This window comes from Lissotriton helveticus, chromosome 8 (genome assembly GCF_964261635.1).
Source record: "Lissotriton helveticus chromosome 8, aLisHel1.1, whole genome shotgun sequence".
Lineage (NCBI taxonomy): Eukaryota > Metazoa > Chordata > Amphibia > Caudata > Salamandridae > Lissotriton > Lissotriton helveticus.
In genome coordinates this window covers 257,014,065-257,033,535 of record NC_136069.1, presented here as the reverse complement: position 1 = coordinate 257,033,535, position 19,471 = coordinate 257,014,065, and the positions used below count along the sequence as shown (strand labels likewise).

Here is a 19,471-nt window from a genome sequence, read left to right as displayed (position 1 = left end):
GTAGGAATCGCAAAATAAATTGCGATTTGTACATGAATCCCGTTTTGCGAGTCTGTAATAGCGATTCCTTAATAATCGCAATTACAGACTCGCAAAACGGGACTTTGATGAATCTATATGTTGCTAAACAGGATAACAGCAGGTAAATACTTCAGATTAATTTTTTGACGGACGTCCCTTTATACCTGCAAACCATACGGGGAGGAGAGTGTCAGTCTAATCCCACCAAAATAAGATTACATTTAATAAATTACCTTTGCAACATTTTGAAAAAGAAGTGTAAAATGGCTGGCCCTCTCTTTGTTACTGGATTTAGTTGTAGTTTGCGCAAGCTCGGTCCAAAACTGAAACTCATCACTTGGAGAAAGTATACCTGCCAAACGGAAGAAAGTGTTGATGACAAAAAAGCACAAAAAATCCAAAACATATAAGTGCAGTACACAAGCTTAGGACTGAAGTGAAATTTCAATGGTATCTACCAAGTATGTCATCTTCTCCTCTGAACTTGCTTCCCAAGTAGCTAGGATCCGACCTTCTTAGAACAATGCCCAAACCAGCCTCCAGTTCTCCCAAAAGGGACTGCAGTTTAGGGTCAAAATTTCGGCTCCATTTTTCATCCTAAAAACAAATTTGATGCTTTTATTTTTAGTAGTCATTCTCTAATAGTCACAGAAAGAAAAAAATCACAGAGAATTAGCATGGAAGATGAGGCTACTAATATGAATTACATTTTAAATGTAGGCATAATTATACAGATATTAATTGTACAGTACCAGTATGATATGTCTTGCAGGACCTTAAGGCAATTCAGCTTGCAGAATATATATATATACAACATACAAATGTACACATCACTGATCACATGAACTTAAGGGAAGGGTGTATGTTGTCTTTCTGTCTACTCCCCCTATTTGAGGTGAAATGTGACTAACAATAATCACTCTGGAAAAAATGGGTGTAACAGCCCCCTAGCAATGAACGTCCCTATAGTAAAGGGCCCTGCACCCGGAAGTGAGAAACTGATACCTGCTACCCTGAAACTCCTGTTACCAAAAATGAGAACAGTGTGAGGGATGACGGGGAACCAGATAGAGATGTGAATCCAGTATCCCAGTCCCAAGACCACCTGCTATTTAATTTCAGGTAACAGTTGGCCATCCAGTTAGCCACCATTTCCAGGCAGGACACTAATTGATGATGTTTTGAGTTTAGCCCACCCGCCACTGAGATCACCAGTTGCGTGTCATCCACAAAGGATACAATAGGCAGCCCAAACTCTTGTACAATTTTCATCAGTAGACGCATATTTACGTTGAATAATGTGGGACTAAGTGACAAGCCATGTGGTACTCCACATAGGCTGGCATTGTGTCAGAGAGACAGATGGTTTCCATGATCTGAAATGTTCTATCGCTGAAAAAGGAGGTAAGCCACTCCGACTTCGCTCAGCCTTTTTAACAGAATTGGGTGGTCTACAGTGTCAAAAGCCACGCTTAGGGGCAGAAGCAGGATTGCGGCAGGGCCCCCCTTATCCAGGATGCTTTTGAGCGCCTCGGTGACCACCAGACGAGCCGCTTCTGTGCTATGTAGAGGTCGAAAACACATCTGTGTCTGATACAGATAGTGCTTCTCTTTCAGAAACTGGGATAATGTATGGTTGACAAGTTTCTCAAGTATTTTCCTAGGGCGGGTAGTAGCGAGCTAGGATGAAAATTGACCAACATCGCTGGATACAGGTGACATTTCTTCAGCAGGGGCCTAATGATTGCATGCTTCCACTTCTTTGGGACAGTCACGAAATCCAGGGAGAGTGTGAGTAGCTCTACTGTGGTGGGGAGAATGGTTTCCAAACCCTTGAGTAAGCTATGGGGGGGGGAGATGCCGGATCTAGAGAAGAGCCGGATTTGATTTTACTCACAAGTAGCCGATTGTTCTCCGCATTCATGACTGGAATGTGATTCAGAACAGGTGCGGCTGAGATCCCTGTGGAGTCCAATCCTAGATTCTGATCTGTACCGGGATTATTAAACCGAAGTGCATCATAGATATCATCCACATTATTTAAAGAAAGCTGCAAAATTGTTGCATCTTTTCTTAGTGGATTGCGGAGGGGAGTTGCCCTGCTCGAAATTTGTGAGGGATTTTACTATCTTAATGATTCCCTGGAGGACTTGGCAGCCTTGTAGATCGTCTCCTCATAGTGCTTAGAGTTGACGTGTTTAATTTTATTGTGGTAGTGTCTAGTGGTGATTTTATATTGAGTATTTAAGGCATGGTCATAAGCTTTCCTCCAGTGCCTTTCTAGCTCCTTGCACATTTTTTTTTCAGAGAGGCTAAGTGACAATTAAACCAGGGAGCTCTTTTGGTGTTTAGTTGAGACCTTGGCCTGTATTTCGGAATACATTTATCTAGCAACTGATCAATCCATTGTTCCCATCGTAGGTAGACCTCCTCTGGATTGCCTATTAGGTGTGGAGTGGAGGCCTCCAAGGTCTTGGCCCAAGCTTCAGGTGTAAGTTTGGACGAGCTCCTGATCGGTCTTAAGATGATCTTAGATGGTACTCGTATTGGTGTTTTCATGAGTGAAAGGGATAATACAGTGGTCGGACCATGGTACAGGGATGGGTGTGCTTACCTGAATCTTTAGGTCATTAGAAAAAATGGGATCAAGAATGTGACCTTTCTCATGTGTAGCAGTGCTTATTCGTTGGGTAAGTTGCATAGCCTCTAGGTCATATAGTAGTCTCTTAGTAGAGGGATTGTTGATCTCATCTAGATTTATATTAAAGTCACCTAGGGTGGTAATGAGTCCTTTTCCCACAATCATGCTGGCTAAAGAGTCTAGCAGGGCCTCAATGAATATGCTGCAAGACCCAGACGGCCTATAGATGAGGACTTCCGATAAAGTGCATGCAGGGGAAAGTGTTTTCACAAATTGAAAGATATCACAATTCGTCATTGTGAGGGGTGACGTGATGCGTCTAAACACTTCTTTATGTATAATGGCGAGGCCGCCTCCTGTTTTGTCTACCGGATCCAGTTTATAAATTTGGTATCCCGTGGTTACAGCCATTACAATGTCGGGGGCAGAGCTCTCCTTGAAAAATCACATCTAATTGTTCCTCCTCTAACAGCAACCTGATCTCTATCTTATGACCTAGAAGAGACCTACTGTTAATTAGCCCCATTCTCCACTGTTCTTTATTCCCTTGGGTGTACTGTATTGTCTTGTTGCGATTTGTGTAACCCTTTCCTACACTTTATAAGTACCATTTGGATTTTTTTTGCAATCCCAATCAGTTTTTTCTGGTTTTTTTTAGATTATGTTGATGGCCAGCACACTCTCTTTGAAAATTGTTCCAGCTCCAGTGAAGTGGTGGAATGACCAGTGGATCATAAGACTTAAAGAAAAGGGTACTTACATTTGGTAATAATGTCTCTGGTTGATACTTTTATTAAAATTCTTTTTATATCTCTGTTTGATACTCCACCTGCAGATTCCTCACCTCATAAATCTCCTATAGGCAGCAGGCTTGGTCGGGAACATTTGTAATAGCTCTCCAATTCCGATAAGTGGCGCTGTGCTCTAAGTTGATTTTGACACCTACTGAGATGTAACCTTACAGAGCCACATACAGCAGCAAATGGTGATCTGACATCAACTCTCCTTCCCCCATGCTTTTAGAGGCGAAGACGAGCCTGACAGCTTTAAAGGAATACAGTGCACAAAACCAACTTGGTACCTTATTGTCACACAATAACATTCTTCAAAGCGGAGTGGCAGGTGAACCAGTGAGGAAACTGCAGGTAGACAAGTATCCACCGGAAAGATGATTACCAAATGTAATTAATTTTCTTCTGATGTATACTTCGCCCTGCAGGTTCCTCAGCTCATTAAAATGAACCCATAGAGACACGGCTGAGCAGAAAAACAGCCAATTGGTCGACCACCACGGCACGTTAGGCTAAACCATACAACCCTAGGCACTAGCAAACAGAAAATGCCCCCTGAAGGACACAAGACTCATTACGGCTAGATATCATCCCAAATAGCAACACCACCAAAACAAGGCAGAAGTCTAACACGAGGGACATACTGCTTCAAACCCATGGGGAACTAGCTAACTTCTGAAACAGAGAAATGTATAGGAGAAAGAGTAAGGCATATAGACAGTACCATTGAACGAACGGTCTGGCATTTCATAACTGGGTGACACTAACAAACTAGCAATGAAAACAAAAGCCACCCAAATGGAAAGGACAGAGTTATGTTGCAGACCCCAACCCACCTGTAAGTAAAGGAGGCAAGGACAAAAAAAGTCATCTATAAACAATCATCCCCTCTAGAAATAAAAGAGCACTAGATAGGTGAATGGTGGAAGGTAGACACCATCCATTAGACAAGAGTGTTCAAGCCATTTAATGACAGATTTAATGAAAGACAAATGAGAAAGCATACCTATAGAAGGCGTAAGACCCTGCCCCGAATGGGGATGGTACTGTGGGTGTATGGGGTAAACAGGGGCTACTGGGCCCCAATCATGATGTTTGAGGCAATTTGGCTCTGGTTTCGCCAGGTCCATACTATTACAGCTCTGCAATCTGAGCCAAGCACAACCTTTTCAATCCTTAATTCTGAGGACAGCGGGGCAGGTCAGTCACAGGCTTCTCATTGACGCAGTGTGAAGTGCTTGAATTCAGCACTCAACAATCAATCAACTGACCCAATATTTTCAATGAGGAGCCCAGTGCTGGTCTTTTCAAGAAAAGAAAGCACATTTAATCACATACTGCACGATCCAATTAATTATACTAGATAATGGCCCTAGGTGGGGTTCTCTCTTATGGTACTAGGCCACTGCTCCCCCTTTACTAGTCCCTCCCTGGTGGTCCCTTTCTGTTTGGTCAACCTATCTAAAAATCAAAAAAAGTGTGAATCAAGCTCAGGTCCAGTCTCTTAGAGTCCCCACAGTCAAACGTGCACCCAGTTCAAGATCGGCGCGATTCTTACCTCCTTGTAGTATATCAAGTAGGTAACTGTCCACTCCTCACTCTTCTCCAGCAGTCTGGGTGTCCACACTTCTGATGCTGGTGGTCACTATGAGCAAGATTTCCCGAGGTCATCTGGTAGGACAGGCACAGGCCGCATCAGTGGCCGCACACACCCAACTCGGTGCTGCGATGCTGTGGCACAAGCACAGGTGTTGACCCGGCTACAGTGCTCTCTTTGGTCCTACGCGGTGCAGTTCTTCCTGGACAGATGGCGGCTGCAGCCCCAATAGGACCTTCAATGATTGCTATAGTTGGAGCCACGGATCGGGCCAAAGGCAGATGCAGCCTGGATTGGGCCTACAATGTTCTTGGCAGTAGCAGCCCTTGACTGGGCCAAAAGTAGAAGCATCCCCAATCAGTCCTACGACAGACACTGCAGCTGCAACCCCCCAACTGAGCCAAAGGTAGATGCAGCTCCAACTGGGCATTTGATGACCAAGGCAGTTGGGCCAAGCGTACAACAGCTTGCAGCGTTTCCTGTCAGGTAATGGTGGTAAGAGACCAATGTCGCATGGGACACTCCAAGCTTGGTCTTGGGCAGTCAGCTCTCTCTAGGTATCCCTCAGTCCACCGGGGAACAAGGAGGGTCTCTTCTAGGAGAGATTCTCCTCTCCTTCAGGGCGAGGCAGACTCCTACCCTCTCTCCGCAGGCAGGTTTCCAAGTGATTTAGGCAGACCAACACCTCCGCCAGCAGAAAGTGCAGCTTTCAGGTGATGTTCCTGTACCCCTGGAAGATTGTCTGTTCAGTCCTAATTGCATAGCAGTTATTGGACTACTTTGCAAGGGCACCCCCTTCCCTGGCCATAAGGGATGTGAATTAGAACCAAGAAGGGTGGTTAGAGTCCAACATTTATACAAATCTTCTAGACATGGGATGTGGACGAAATCTCTCAAACTACATAACTTGTTTGGGATGCTTCTTTTTTCAAGTATTCTTCTCAGGATGATCTCAGGGCACAGCCTTTGAGTAGAGGGATGCTTCTCACAGCAGGTAGTACAGAGGCAGACACAAACCTGTAAGCACCCACAAAACAGGGAGAGTGACATGTGAGGTTTCTGCAACTGGTCGTCAGCAGCCCAACTCAAGGAGTAATCAGGGACAGACAAAAGGCCAGGCATGAACTTGAAACTTCCTTAACTCACACAACAGAAACTGTAATCTCACTCCTCACCCTTATAATCCACCAAAATGGCTGTGCTCAGGTAGTCAAATCAACAACGTCTTGCTAGCAGAAGGCCTCATGGAATTAAAAAAACAAACAGCCCTGTCTCCATCCTTCTACCTTCAGTGTCTAAATGAACTTCCTCCAGCCACAAGAATGATGGCAATATACTTCTACTGTCTGTGAGAACAGTCCTCATCCTTAATGTTGTGCTATGCCAAGCCAGAGATATCCAAAATGGATCTCACTGTCATTATTACTCAAACTTACTCACATACTAATCTGTACAAGCGTTACCCATACTACACATGCACACACTTGACATACACATAGGATGCCAGTGCAAGATTCTGTACAAGTGAAGTCAGTAGGCTTCACTCCCACTGACACATATAAACAAGTCTGAACATACTTTGAATCTGTCTAAAACATAGTATGCTGCCATCACTGCTTTATGCACTATAACTAGGACAGGGGCAGCGGTCTGGGCACATAACACGGTGGAGAAGTGTGGCTCAATGGTTAGAGCGGCAGACCCTGATGCAGAGGTCTAGCCCGGGACCAGGGTTCAATTCTTGCCTTGGCAGGTCTTGGGCTCAATTTCCTCGGACCTGATAATTCTCGCCTCGGTGCCTATTCTAATCATGGGTCCCACTCTGCAACTCTGGGCAATAGCTTGCTTAATCACCACAACGCCCCCCACAACGCTAGGGTGCCTGGCTTCTTCTTGGGGGTGCCCAGGAGTGGGCACTTCACAGGGAAAAGCCAGGAAGGGTTCCACAGCGGTGTTCGTACAAGCGCCGAGATACCCCAGCTGGGGTCGATTAGTGCGCTATACAAGTACACTACATTTACATAACAAATGCATGCTTGGTGGACCTCTCCGGGTCACAGAGTAAGCCTGGGACCTTACATAGTCGGGGACAGGCCAATACCTCTGCGCACACACACTTAGATTAGCATGACACTACAGCCAAAATAAAAGTCATACCTGATATACATTCGGTTGGGCACTCAGAGCGCACCTGTACAGGGGACATTTCTGTCGCAAGATAAGGGAAAGCAAGGGTCACAAAAGCAACCCACACAGGAAAGTAGTAAATAAGCAAGGTGCTAGTCACAGAGCCATACAACAGAGGCCAGTAGTTCACGGGAGATCAAAACATGGACAAAGGCTGAAAAAAAGTGTTACTCAACAGACCACCAGGAGAAGGACCAAAATATTCACTTCCTCCACAATGCACCCATTAAGTGGTGCTCACTACCCTGCATAAATGGTAAAAAGGAAGATGAACTAGAGCCAAAATGATATTAAACCTCATAGTCCTGAGTAGTGGAACATTCAAGTACTTTGCAACTTTGTACAGAGGTTCATGAAAGAGGAGCATGCTCACCAAAGGAAGCTTGGGGTCAATTCAAGTTCAACCTCAGACTTTTACTTCCATCCACTGATATTATGAAAGGCATAACAAACTTGCTTGAGATTCCAAAGAAAGGGACAAAATGCTTCTTTGATTTTATTTACAACCTCACACACCTTCTCCAACACTATAATAGAGAAGCCAGGGTATCCAGAGGAGTGAGCTACGTGTTTGGGGCTCAGGGGTCGAGTTAGCAAGACAACCCAGAGCCAAGATCAGGCCTAAATGCCCCACCCACTTTGACTGCTGGAAAAGCAATGACCTGGAAAACCGGTGAAGACCCCTGTGCTGATGCCAGTCATGGGGTCTTTACCTGCACTGATGCCAAAATGATTTGGTAAGGTCTTCAGTGGCAGAGTGGAACATGTCAAAGCCAGAATGGACATGACCAGCTGTCCAAAGCCAGTTGGCACCACAGTAGACATTACTGGAGCAGGGGCATACGATGGGCCAAGAATGTTCCTAAGGCCCGAGGCCCTTCCAAATGGGATTAGAAAATGGCCAGAATCTAGCCAGCAAAGCCTGGGTGATTACAGTCATACAAAAAGGATCAATTCCAGGTGTTAAAAAAGCCAGGAGCGGATCTGCCAGCACCGGGCACAGCACTGCCAAAAGAGCCGTCACCAGCTTCTGCTGTGCTGCACTGAGCTGGAGCGGAGTCTGGAGTTGAGGGGCAAACCCGAAAAGATTATCTGTCCAGAAGATGAGAGCAATGCTGCATAAGAGGAACACCTCTAAACCTAATCTATGTAAAAGGGCCAAGGGAGGGTGACTGCCACAAAGAGGACGAGACTGTAAAATTACATTGGGAGCTGGCTTCAGAATGAGAGATAGACCATTAGCAATGTGTCCGGTCTACACCGTTTAACTTCCATTTACCGGAGTCTGCAGAGATAAAGGTCAAAACCAAAAAAGGTTTGGGATGGCTCTAAATTCAGACTCCCTTGGGTTGAAGCCTCTGTAAAAGTGAGAAATTGAAAGGGAGGTTAAACAGCCTGAAACAGAAGCAGTGCAAAAAACTTTAAAATAGAAGAAAGCTACAATGGCCATATATGGCTCTGTGATTATACATCCATGGAGGCATCAAAGTCAACGTGGAGACATGGTGCCACCTATTGGTCTGGGAGACCTACTGCAAATGTTCTGGTAGTGTGGTGCCTGGATGAGCTTCAAGAGGTGAGGAACCTGCAAGTAGAAGTATCCATCACAATAATCTTGCTGGAAAGGGAACAACAAGTAATTCTGATTTAAGTTTAGCCAGGGAGTGTGACACTGAAGATTCTTGAGTGCAGATGGACTGCAAATACTGGCACTGTGTAAAAAAATAATACCCATCTAAGGCTCATATAAAATGGAAAACTGAAATCCTTTCAAATGGATCCAAACTCAGAACCAACAGGGAAGGAATGTAAGCCAAAAATGTTTTTGTCTGATTTTTAGGATCCTTAGGGACTACAGGTAATGTCACAAATGCTGTTTCTCTATACCTAGTTCACTTTGTACTGCTGCTCTGACACTGTTGCGACTTTCTGGCACATCGCGTCCTGCTGCTGTACGTTGTCTGTACATCATGTGCAGGTAGTACTGCTGCTGCAGTCACTGGATGTAATCTGGTACAGGTGCTTTTGCTGATGTCACACTGTTTGTGTGCTGAACGAATAGGAGCACTTGTGTTACACTGCAGAGTATGTTCAGTTCTTAGAAGCTGCACTGTTTTATACTACAGAGCTACTTCTTCTTGGAAATATCAGCAGATACACGAAAGACGACTGAACTCCCATTTTACGTTGCTGAGCATGTCTGATGCACACTGGTAGGCACTGTGAAATGCAATGGACGTAATGGGGGGAGGGATTTTTGGATTATAGCGATAGGGCTCTTGATGTAGCATTTTTCATTGCATCTTTCCTGACCTCTCTCATATCCCAACTGGTATTATTTCAAGACAAATACACTTGATATGTAAAAAACATTATCAGAGAGGGAAAAAAAGGAGACTCATATGTAGTTATGAATGTGCACATGGCATCATGTTTATCCAAAGTAAACAAACCGAATTCACAGTTATAACAGCACTGTAAGTAAATAAATAAAAAACTAATAAAAAACACAACCCAAATTGTACTTGGTGCTTCTGAGGGTGCAAGTGAGGTGCACGGAGGCGACGCAAGTGACAATGTGCAGGGCACAGACGGCGCAAAGTGACTGGTGTAAGAATATGTACAGTGAATAAAGGCAACAATCTGGTTTCTGTTGAGTTGTGGTCTAATTTGTTCTAGATCTAAGGATCACTTTTGGATCAGCCCCCCTCTGCCAGACAGGACTCCCTTGGATTTACGGAGCGCCTATAATTGAATCGGAACCTCGGGATCCGACAGCCTTGTATCATCACGGCCTCCCACCAGACTTATTTCACCCTGCACGGATCCATGCTGGATCACTACCTTTAGTCTCATCATCATGCCTGACAGGACCCTCCTGTTACCACAGACCGTGCCTTACTTAATCAGCACCTCGAGACCCGACCACGCGGACATTACCTTTCCCCCAGAAATCACTCACCCCACACTGGTCTACTTGATCCGAGCCATGCTGTCTAGCCCTCCGGATACCTTGAAGCATCCCGCCCGAACGACCAGCACTGCTTTTGCAACCAACCCAGTCCTGATGAAGATCCCGAGTTAAGAGGATCGAAACGCCGTCAACCACGCAGCGCAAACAAAGGCGCGATGAGACAATTTGGTTCATCTAGAACAAATTAGACCACACCTCAACAGAAACCAGATTGTTGCCTTTATTCACTGTACATATTCTTACACCTGTCACTTTGCGCCATCTGTGCCCTGCACATTGTCACTTGCGTCCCCACCGTGCACCTCACTTGCACCCTCAGAAGCACCAAGTACAATTTGGGTTGTGTTTTTTATTAGTTTTTTATTTATTTACTTACAGTGCGGTTATAACTGTGAGTTCCGTTTGTTTGCTTTGGATAAACATGATGCCATGTGCACATTCATAACTACATATGAGTCTCCTTTTTTTCCCTCTCTGATAATGTTTTTTACATATCAAGTGTATTTGTCTTGAAATAATACCAGTTGGGATAGCCTATGTTTACTATATACTACTTACCCCAATCCCAACACGGTTGATGGGTCCTTACTCCTGTAGTTTTTACAAAAAAAACTCTCTCATATCCGACATGCAAATGACCCTGTGTGAAGATTACTAATCTTTAAGTGTCTCTTGTCCCTTTCAGTATAAAATAGTGTAGGACACTAGGATCTGCTTTCATGGTTACCTCACACTTTTTGCTTGGTGTTATTGAGTTTTTGACCTAGTTTGACTGGAATCCCGCTAAGGCGGATCCCAGTCACTGCATTCTCCTCTAAATGGACCTGGTAAGCACTTTTGCATCTCCAACATTGGCTACTGGTGTACCCTTGTAAGTACCTAGTATATGGTACTAAGGTACACAGGGCATGGGTACACCAGGGGTCTCCCATAGACTGCAGCATGTATTATGCCACCCTTGGGAGTCCACTTAAACTGTGACTACAGGCCTGCCATTGTCACCTGTGTGAGTTGGTGCTTGCACCTCTCACGACAGATATGTTTCCTTATATCTCAGGTCACTGCACTTTAAACCTATGGCACCCCTATGGCAGGTTCTTCCGTCCTGAGGGCAGGATGCCTGGTTAAAAGTGTGAGGGTCTCCCTGCATGAGCAGGACACCCCTACAAATGCCGGAGTCGATTCTCCAGGCTTTGTAAGTGCGGTCAACCATTTGAATACATATAGTGGACATCAGTCATTATGAGATGTTTAACTATATAGTGGCTGCACCAAACCCAATGTGTTAGGTATCAAACATATTGGAATCATGCCCCAACACCGATTCCAGAGTTGGAAGTATGCTTTCATGTAGTGGGGTGCTCCCTTGGGGACCCCCCCTTGTTTATTTTATTTTATTTTATTTCCAGTATTTATAAAGCGCAACACTCATCCCATGGGATATCACGGCGCTATGAAAACGAGGGAGACTGCTGATGGCTATGCTCGGGGGTTAACTTTTTGGGAAAAGGTGAGTTTTTAATTTTTGGCGGAACTGAAGGTAGTTTATGGTGTGTCTGAGATCTACCGGTAACTCATTCCACCTTTTAGCTGCCAGATATGAGAAGGCGCGTCCGCCCGTTCTTGTTTTATGGATACGTTTAGATTTGGCCAGAGCTGAGTGATTCGATCTTAGGTTCCTGTTGGGGACGTAGAAGTCAATTTTCCCTTGAAGGATTATGGGGCCAGTCTTATGAAGAGCTCTGTGCGCATGACAGAGTATTTTGAAAGTGGCCCTCTGGCGTATCGGTAGCCAGTGAAGTTTCCTAAGGCAGGCGGATGCTGAGTCTCGCTTGCCTTTATTACAGACCAGTTTGGCCGCCTGATTTTGAAGGACCTGTAGGCGGGAGAAGAGTTGTTCATTCATCCCTTCGAAAAGTGCGTTGCCATAATCAAGGCGGCTGACCAAAAGGGCTTGAGTGACTGTACGTCGGCAGTCCAAAGGTATCCAGGGAAAGATTTTTGCCAGAAGTTTGAGTATTGCAAAGCCCTTGCCCCAGAGTGATCGTATGTGGTCCTTCATGGACAGTACATCGTCCATGATGATGCCCAGATTTCTGGCGTGCTGTTTTGGGGTAGGGGCTGATCCCAATGAGGGTGGCCACCATGTGGCGTTCCATGTGAGTTTTGCTCCTCCAAACAGTAGTATTTCCGATTTGCCGGCATTTAGTTTTAAGCAGTGATTATGCATCCATAGGGCCATTTCGGCGAGGCAGCTGTGTAGCTTTTTCTTTGTTGTCTCCGACCCTTCCTCCATTGTCACCATCAGCTGTGTGTCGTCAGCATAGGAACATATGCCGATGCCCCACTTTCTTCCAATGTCAGCCAGTGATGAAACATAGACATTGAAGAGAGTGGGGCTCAGTGAGGCCCCTTGTGGGACCCCACAGCCGATGGGACAGGGTTTAGAGTAAAACTGGCCCATATGCACTGCCTGGGTATGATTGCTAAGAAAAGATCTGATCCAGTTTAGTGCTGTGGATTGCACTCCTTTACTCAGTAGAGTGTTTAGTAGACAGTCGTGTGATACGGTGTCAAACGCCGCTGACAGGTCAAGCAGTATCAGAGCCCCCGATCCACCTTGGTCTGTGGTGCATCTGATACTGTCCGACACTGCCAGCAACGTTGCCTCAGTGCTATTATTGGCTCTGAAGCCGGTCTGGGAGGGGTCTAGAAGTGAGTTGCTTTCCAGATATCGGGATAGTTGTGTGTTGACCAGTTTCTCCAAGGCTTTGGAGAGGTACGGGAGCTGGGAAATTGGCCTATAATTCTCTGGATTGGAGATGTCAGATCCGGCTTTCTTCAGAAGGGGGGTCACGGATGCGTGTTTCCAGGTTTCCGGAAAAGACGCGGTGGTGAGTGATTTATTGAAAAGTTTAGTGATAAGAGGACAGAGTGTTGATGAAATTTTGGAGAACACGAAGTGAGGGCAGGGGTCCGCGGGAGAGCCGGATTTAACTGTTTTCAGTACCGCTCATACCTCGTCTTCAGAAAATGATTGAAAGCTAGTTAGACGCGGTGTGTTGCCTGAGTCTGATTGATCGTTGCATTTGTCTGTTGTAGGAGTATGCTTGTCAGTATTGTCAGGCAAAATAAGAGTGTTTAGAGGGGTGAAGGTAGAATACATTTTATTGATTTTATCAACAAAGAAGGTGCTGATACGTTCACAGGCCTCAGTTGAGGGGGTGAGGGTTTGTGAGGTGCTGGATGGGTTGCTGAACTCTTTCACTATTTTAAACAATTCTTTAACGGAATTGTGATTCTCATGAATTCGTTGAGTAAAGTACGCTTTTTTGCGTCTCTAATGGCTAGGATATATTGTTTTCGTTTGGTGACATAGTTTGCTCTGGTTTCCGAGTCTTTTGTTTGTCTCCACCGATGTTCGTTTTTTTGACATTCCTTTTTAAGACTCTTAAGGAGAGGGGTATACCATTTCTGCGTAGTAGTAGTTTTTTTCCTTAATTCCCGCATCGGGGCTATTTTGTCTAGCGCTTGGCGAATTCCGGTATCTAAAAGAGTGACATTGTTACAGATAGATAAGTCTTCCAGTAGTGTGACATCTGTCTCAAGAAAGTGATTTTGAAAGTTAGAGTCGTTAATTAGCCTCCAAGCTCTATTGGTGATAAGAGGGGTAGATCTAAGCTTCAAGGGTTTACCAGGAAGTTTAAATGAGAAAGATAACATGGAGTGGTCGGACCAAGACAGGGGGAGGATTTCTTTTATGGTAGTCGATTCGATATTGGTGAAGAGAAGATCCAGGGTGTGCCCAGCTAAGTGCGTAGGGCCCTCGACCCACTGTTTGAGTTGTAGGATTTCCATGTCGTATTTCAACTGGGAGGATCCGAGGGCGTCTGTTTTTTCGTAATGGACATTGAAGTCTCCGACGACCATGTAATTTTTATGTTTTAAGCAAAATGGTAGCAGTTGATTCAGTAGTTTAGCGCCTACACTGGCTTGTTGCCCTGGAGGGTTGTAAACAACTGCACCGGCTAAAATGGTGAAGCCCTCAAAGAGAATTTTGAATGGTAGTATCTCATGTTCGGGGTACATAGTTATGGTTTCCGCGAGACATGTCAGATGATCTCTGAAGATCACGGCGACTCCGCCTCCTTTTTTCTTACCTTGTCTGTTTTGTGTAATTATTTTGTATTCAGGGGGAAGGGCATTAGCGAGATCTGGAATACTAGTGTCCGATAGCCATGTTTCGGTGATAAAAACCAGGTCTGGGGTCCTGGAAGTCAGCATGTCCCATATATCCAGGGCATGTTTAGGTAGGGATCTGGCATTAAAGTATAGGCATTTCAGAGCCAGCTGATTTTTTATAGAGTTTGTATAATGGTCGGTTGGGGATTGGGCCATACTCGGCCAGCGACAGGCGAGACAGGAGATAGGTCCATAAGATAGGCCGGGGCCGGTTTGAATACATAGGTGAGATCTAACATCCGAGGTAGCTTTGTTGAGGGCTGGTAGTTCGTTGCGTGCATAACAGATAGGTAAAGGCATGGATGGTTTGGAGCCTGTAGGGGGTGTAGCCCCTAGTCCCGGTCGGTCGCGGACGGGCGCAGACGGGCTTGCCTTAGGCGCGCCTTTGGCGCGCAAACATCGCGCCCGCTGCGCGACCGGGGATTGCACATATTTTATATTACTCTGGGGTTGTGGGATGAGGGGGCGTGGCCTGAAAGGGGCGTGGTCTCCGCTCGTGGCGGGAGGGCGCGAGGGGGAGTATGCGTGTAGCGTCAGCGCTGGCTCCGCTGCGTGCACGGCTGTTTTTCCGGTGAGTGAAATTAAAACACACAATCAAATCTGTGACAATAATTTCTTAAAACACAAGTAATCTGTGACTCAAAGTTTTTAAAAGATAATGCTGCCTTACTCCCGGCTTTCCGCCTCAGGAGTCAATTCTCAGTTTTGCCGAGTGCCTAAACACGGCGCCTTTTATGCGCGAGTGTCTGGGGGCGTGGCCTGAAAGGGGCGTGGCCTCCGCTCGTGGCGGGAGGGCGCGAGGGGGAGTATGCGTGTAGCGTCAGCGCTGGCTCCGCTGCGTGCACGGCTGTTTTTCCGGTGAGTGAAATTAAAACACACAATCAAATCTGTGACAATAATTTCTTAAAACACAAGTAATCTGTGACTCAAAGTTTTTAAAAGATAATGCTGCCTTACTCCCGGCTTTCCGCCTCAGGAGTCAATTCTCAGTTTTGCCGAGTGCCTAAACACGGCGCCTTTTATGCGCGAGTGTCTGGGGGCGTGGCCTGAAAGGGGCGTGGCCTCCGCTCGTGGCGGGAGGGCGCGAGGGGGAGTATGCGTGTAGCGTCAGCGCTGGCTCCGCTGCGTGCACGGCTGTTTTTCCGGTGAGTGAAATTAAAACACACAATCAAATCTGTGACAATAATTTCTTAAAACACAAGTAATCTGTGACTCAAAGTTTTTAAAAGATAATGCTGCCTTACTCCCGGCTTTCCGCCTCAGGAGTCAATTCTCGGTACTCCCGGATACTACCTTTTAGGGTCTGCAAACAAGCTAGTGGTTTTGCCGACCACAGACACGATTCTGCCCTTCTGCTGCTGAGCTGAGCTCAAGCAGGGGAAGGTGGAACAATAGGTTTCCTATCACAGGGAGGTGTGTACTGGACTTAGTGTATTGGGCTGGGGTGGGAGGGCTTGCCAGCACCACAAGACTGCTTTGAAGGGCGCATTTGATGCCCTCCTTGTATCCTTATCTCACGCTCTGGCGTGAAACTGGAAATAGGCGTATCCTCTCCTATGTCCAGCCCCTCCGCTGGGAGGGACCCCTGAGTTGCTCCAACGCTTTTCCTAGGGTACTTAAGGGCTTACCTGGGGGTGGGTACTCAGATTCGTCGTGGGACAAGACTCAAGCCTCAAATCATGTCACTCTTTGAGTGTCTGGACACTTGGACTTCGTTGGACTTCGACTGAAAGCAAAACTGCACCAAGGAAGATTCCTGCTGCTCATGGTCTCGCTGCTCTCCAAGTCTCCTTCAGTGTCTGTGTTTCCTTCAGGTTTTTCAACAGACCTGTGGGCATCAATGACACCCAAAGAAATCTCTCTTGGAGTGAAGGAGTCACTCCCCTGCATCGACAGGCACCGCAAAAAAGCTGACCGGTCTGCGGCTCCTATCATCCTACGGACTTCCCAAGGCGGCTCAGCAACACAGGTGGTGGTTCTGCAACTCCCTCCAGGCCTGACCTGTCCTCTCTGCAATTTTGAGGCCAATACCCCTTGTTGGAACTGCTGGGACCGAACTCCTGTGCACAGCGTCACCTTGTCATTGCCAGGACCTGTTGGCTCTGATCTTCAGACTGCAAGAAGCTCCAGCCCCCAGCATCTCTTCCCTCCAAGAACAGCATCCTCACTGCATCCTCTGCACAGTGGGCCTTTCTCTTTGGTGAGCTGCTTGAGGTCCTTGTGTGACTCCTGTGGTCTTCTACTGCCTCAGTGGGCTTCCCAGCTTGCTCAGGCCTGCTCTGACTCTTCTGCTGTTGGTGAGTCCCTTGGACCTTGCTGGCCACAACTTTGCCCCTTTTTCATTTTCCACGTAGGTTGCGGTTACCAAGGTTTTTTTGGTGCTCCCGCCGGACATCGATCACCTAGTCACCAACATCAGACGTGGTACAGCTCATGCACAGCTCCTTGTCTTCCTCAGCATCGCAAGATCCTCACAGCTGCAGCGACAAGGTCACCGTCGACTCTTCTGAACCTCCCGACATTGGTGGGCATTGTGTCTTCATGCCTCCTGATCACTTCTGAGTGGCATAGTCTCTGTCCCTTCTGCTTGCAGGTTCTTCACTTCCAGAATCCACCCCTGGACTCCATTGGACTCTCTTCATCGTCTTCTCCAGAGGCACCTTCTTCGAAGTCTTCAATTGTCGTCTACGGAGGTTTCTGACGTCTCTTCACCCCTATGCACCTGGCTTCCCTGGTGTAGGTAACCTGTTGACCAGGGCATCCACAGGTGGGGAGGCTCTCCAAACTTCCGTCTACTAAAGGAATTATTCAAGGTCCTTCTCCAAAACTACACCTGCGACTTCTCCGTTGACTTCCAATGGGCATACCGCGTGTTTCCAATCTGCACACAGCCTCTGTGGGGTTCCTGGGTACTTATCTTGGGTGGGACCTTGTGTCCTCGGCTCCTTTGAGTCTTCTGGTACAAGTCCTGTTCTCCTTTATAGTTAGTGTTCCAATTTTTAGGTCGAGCTGGCGTTGGAGCGCGAAGCGCTCCCGCCAGCGAGACTATAGTCACCTTCCTCCCTGCCAAGGGAGTCAGAGCTGTGAACGAGCAGCTCCAAACCTGGGCACGAGCCGACTCAGGTCCGTGAACGCGCGGGAACGTCAACGTGCACGTTCACGCGCGTCACGCTCCTGTCCTCCCGCGTCTCTTCTGAGGCGCGCTCGTGGCGTCTTGCGGTGTGCTGTTCCAGCGTTAGGTAAGTGAGGGGCGGGGGGGGATTTGTTTGCTTGTTTTGTTTACCTTTCAGCGCTGCTGCACAACATGGCTGAAAACACTGAAACAGCCAATACCCCGCGTAAGCAGGACCTATTGGCTTTAGTTTTGCAGTTACTTTTTAAATAATCGTTCCTTGTCCATGACATTCTTCCATTTACAAGCGGATTTAGAGACACTGTTGTTCCACTTCCTTTTTCAGTTTATGGCAAAATCGTGCAGCCTTTAGTCTCTCTTTCTGCCCACACGAAAAACGCCAACAATGACGCACTCTGTTTCTAATAACCTTGAAGAAATTGCGCTGTGACGCACTATTCTTTACACATGTCCAGAGCCGAAAAAGGAGGAGCGTCACAGGGTAGAATTCCAGAGATTCCAATGAAAACCAAAACTGAAGGATTTATGGCAACGCCGCCGATAACTTGCTGGCCTGGCGCCATAAACGGAGCCAGTCGCTATCAATGGCTCTGCTGTCACTGCCTGCCAGGTCGCCCTTTCTGGGCTGCGCAGAGTGGCAGGCACGGCACCCTCTTATCGGAGTATCGGTGATGCAGGCAGGTAGCTGGAATGGTGCAAGGAATTCCAATCAGCGAGGCAAGTCCCTCAGTCCCAGGGACTAAAACAGCTGTGGAGGAGGGGCGGCGAGAGGGTGGCAGGAGCTCGCTCCCCCTTAGTAATGGATGCTGTGTCTCACCCCTCCCTGACTTATCAGCAAGAGAGAGAGCGGGGAGGGATGATTTATGAACAGGTTGCAGACATGCAACTATTATAAAACACCTTATTTCGACTAAATGTTCAAACATCAGCGCCCTGCCAGTGATTCTCTGCTCTCCGGCTGTGCACTTTACAGACACCCTGGAGCCGCTTCAAAACAGCAGTTATGAGCGCCGGAGGAACTGCTGCGGGGAAACTCTTTTACATGTGACCGCAGCCCCAAAATGCCCAACTCGCTATTAGTAAAAGTGCAAAGAGGACACAGTCCTTTCTATTGGACCACTATTACACATGCAACAGTAAACAGACCTCTCTGTGTCCAAATTCGAATAGGGATAGATGGCAAGGGGGGAATTCCAGCTGATGCTACTTGGTGGTTATAATGCAACCATGTAAGAAAGTCTCAAGAGTTATAATCCTGGCTTTAGCAACGGCGTGATCCTTGGCAAATATTGTCATCTCCTTGTGGCTGAGATTCCAAATGTGACAACATTAGGTGCATGTAACACAACCTCAGTGCTAAATGCGACATAAATCATGGACCTTCTCAGAGCCTAGGGAGCTTATTTTCCATGATGGATATTTAACAGAGACCCATCCACCAACATATTTCTTGTTTTTATTTATTCATTCATTTAATTTGTTCCTTTTGGAAATCGCCGATGCATCTAGGGCTTTCTCCAGACTGCTACAAAAAACTAAAGAGGGTCACTGGGGTACTGGGTAAAGGGAGAGGAGAGCAGGGAATTACCAGAAAAAACACAAGAAGCATTGGCACAGCCAATAGGTCTCACTTTTGGGACCTTATAAGTACTGTTATGCAGCAGAATATCCTTGGTGCAACAACACCAATTGTTGCATGGCTAAACACTTATAAGGTCCCAAATGCGAGACCTATTGGCTATGCCAATGCTTGTTGGCTTTGTGTCAGATTTTGAAGCTGGTTTTCGTTTCATTCTCTATGTGGACGCTGAATTGAAGTCGTTTGAGGAGATTGTGTGTGTTGATATGCATTTTTAGTTGGGTAGCAACAGAATTGTACGTTTTT

The 19,471-nt window shown here is 46.6% G+C and overlaps 1 protein-coding gene across 2 annotated transcripts in view; it reads right to left on the bottom strand.

The window, feature by feature from the left end:
* The window catches only part of DYNC2H1 (dynein cytoplasmic 2 heavy chain 1), a 1,763,151-nt gene that overhangs the window by 1,702,349 nt on the left and 41,331 nt on the right, over window positions 1–19,471 (bottom strand). For both annotated transcript variants that reach the window (XM_078657019.1, XM_078657020.1), the window contains exons 3-4: window positions 480–618; window positions 255–373 (exon numbers count right to left, since the gene is read on the bottom strand). In XM_078657019.1, the coding sequence (XP_078513145.1) occupies window positions 255–373; window positions 480–618 (258 nt within the window). The remainder of the gene's footprint in view (window positions 1–254; window positions 374–479; window positions 619–19,471) is intronic.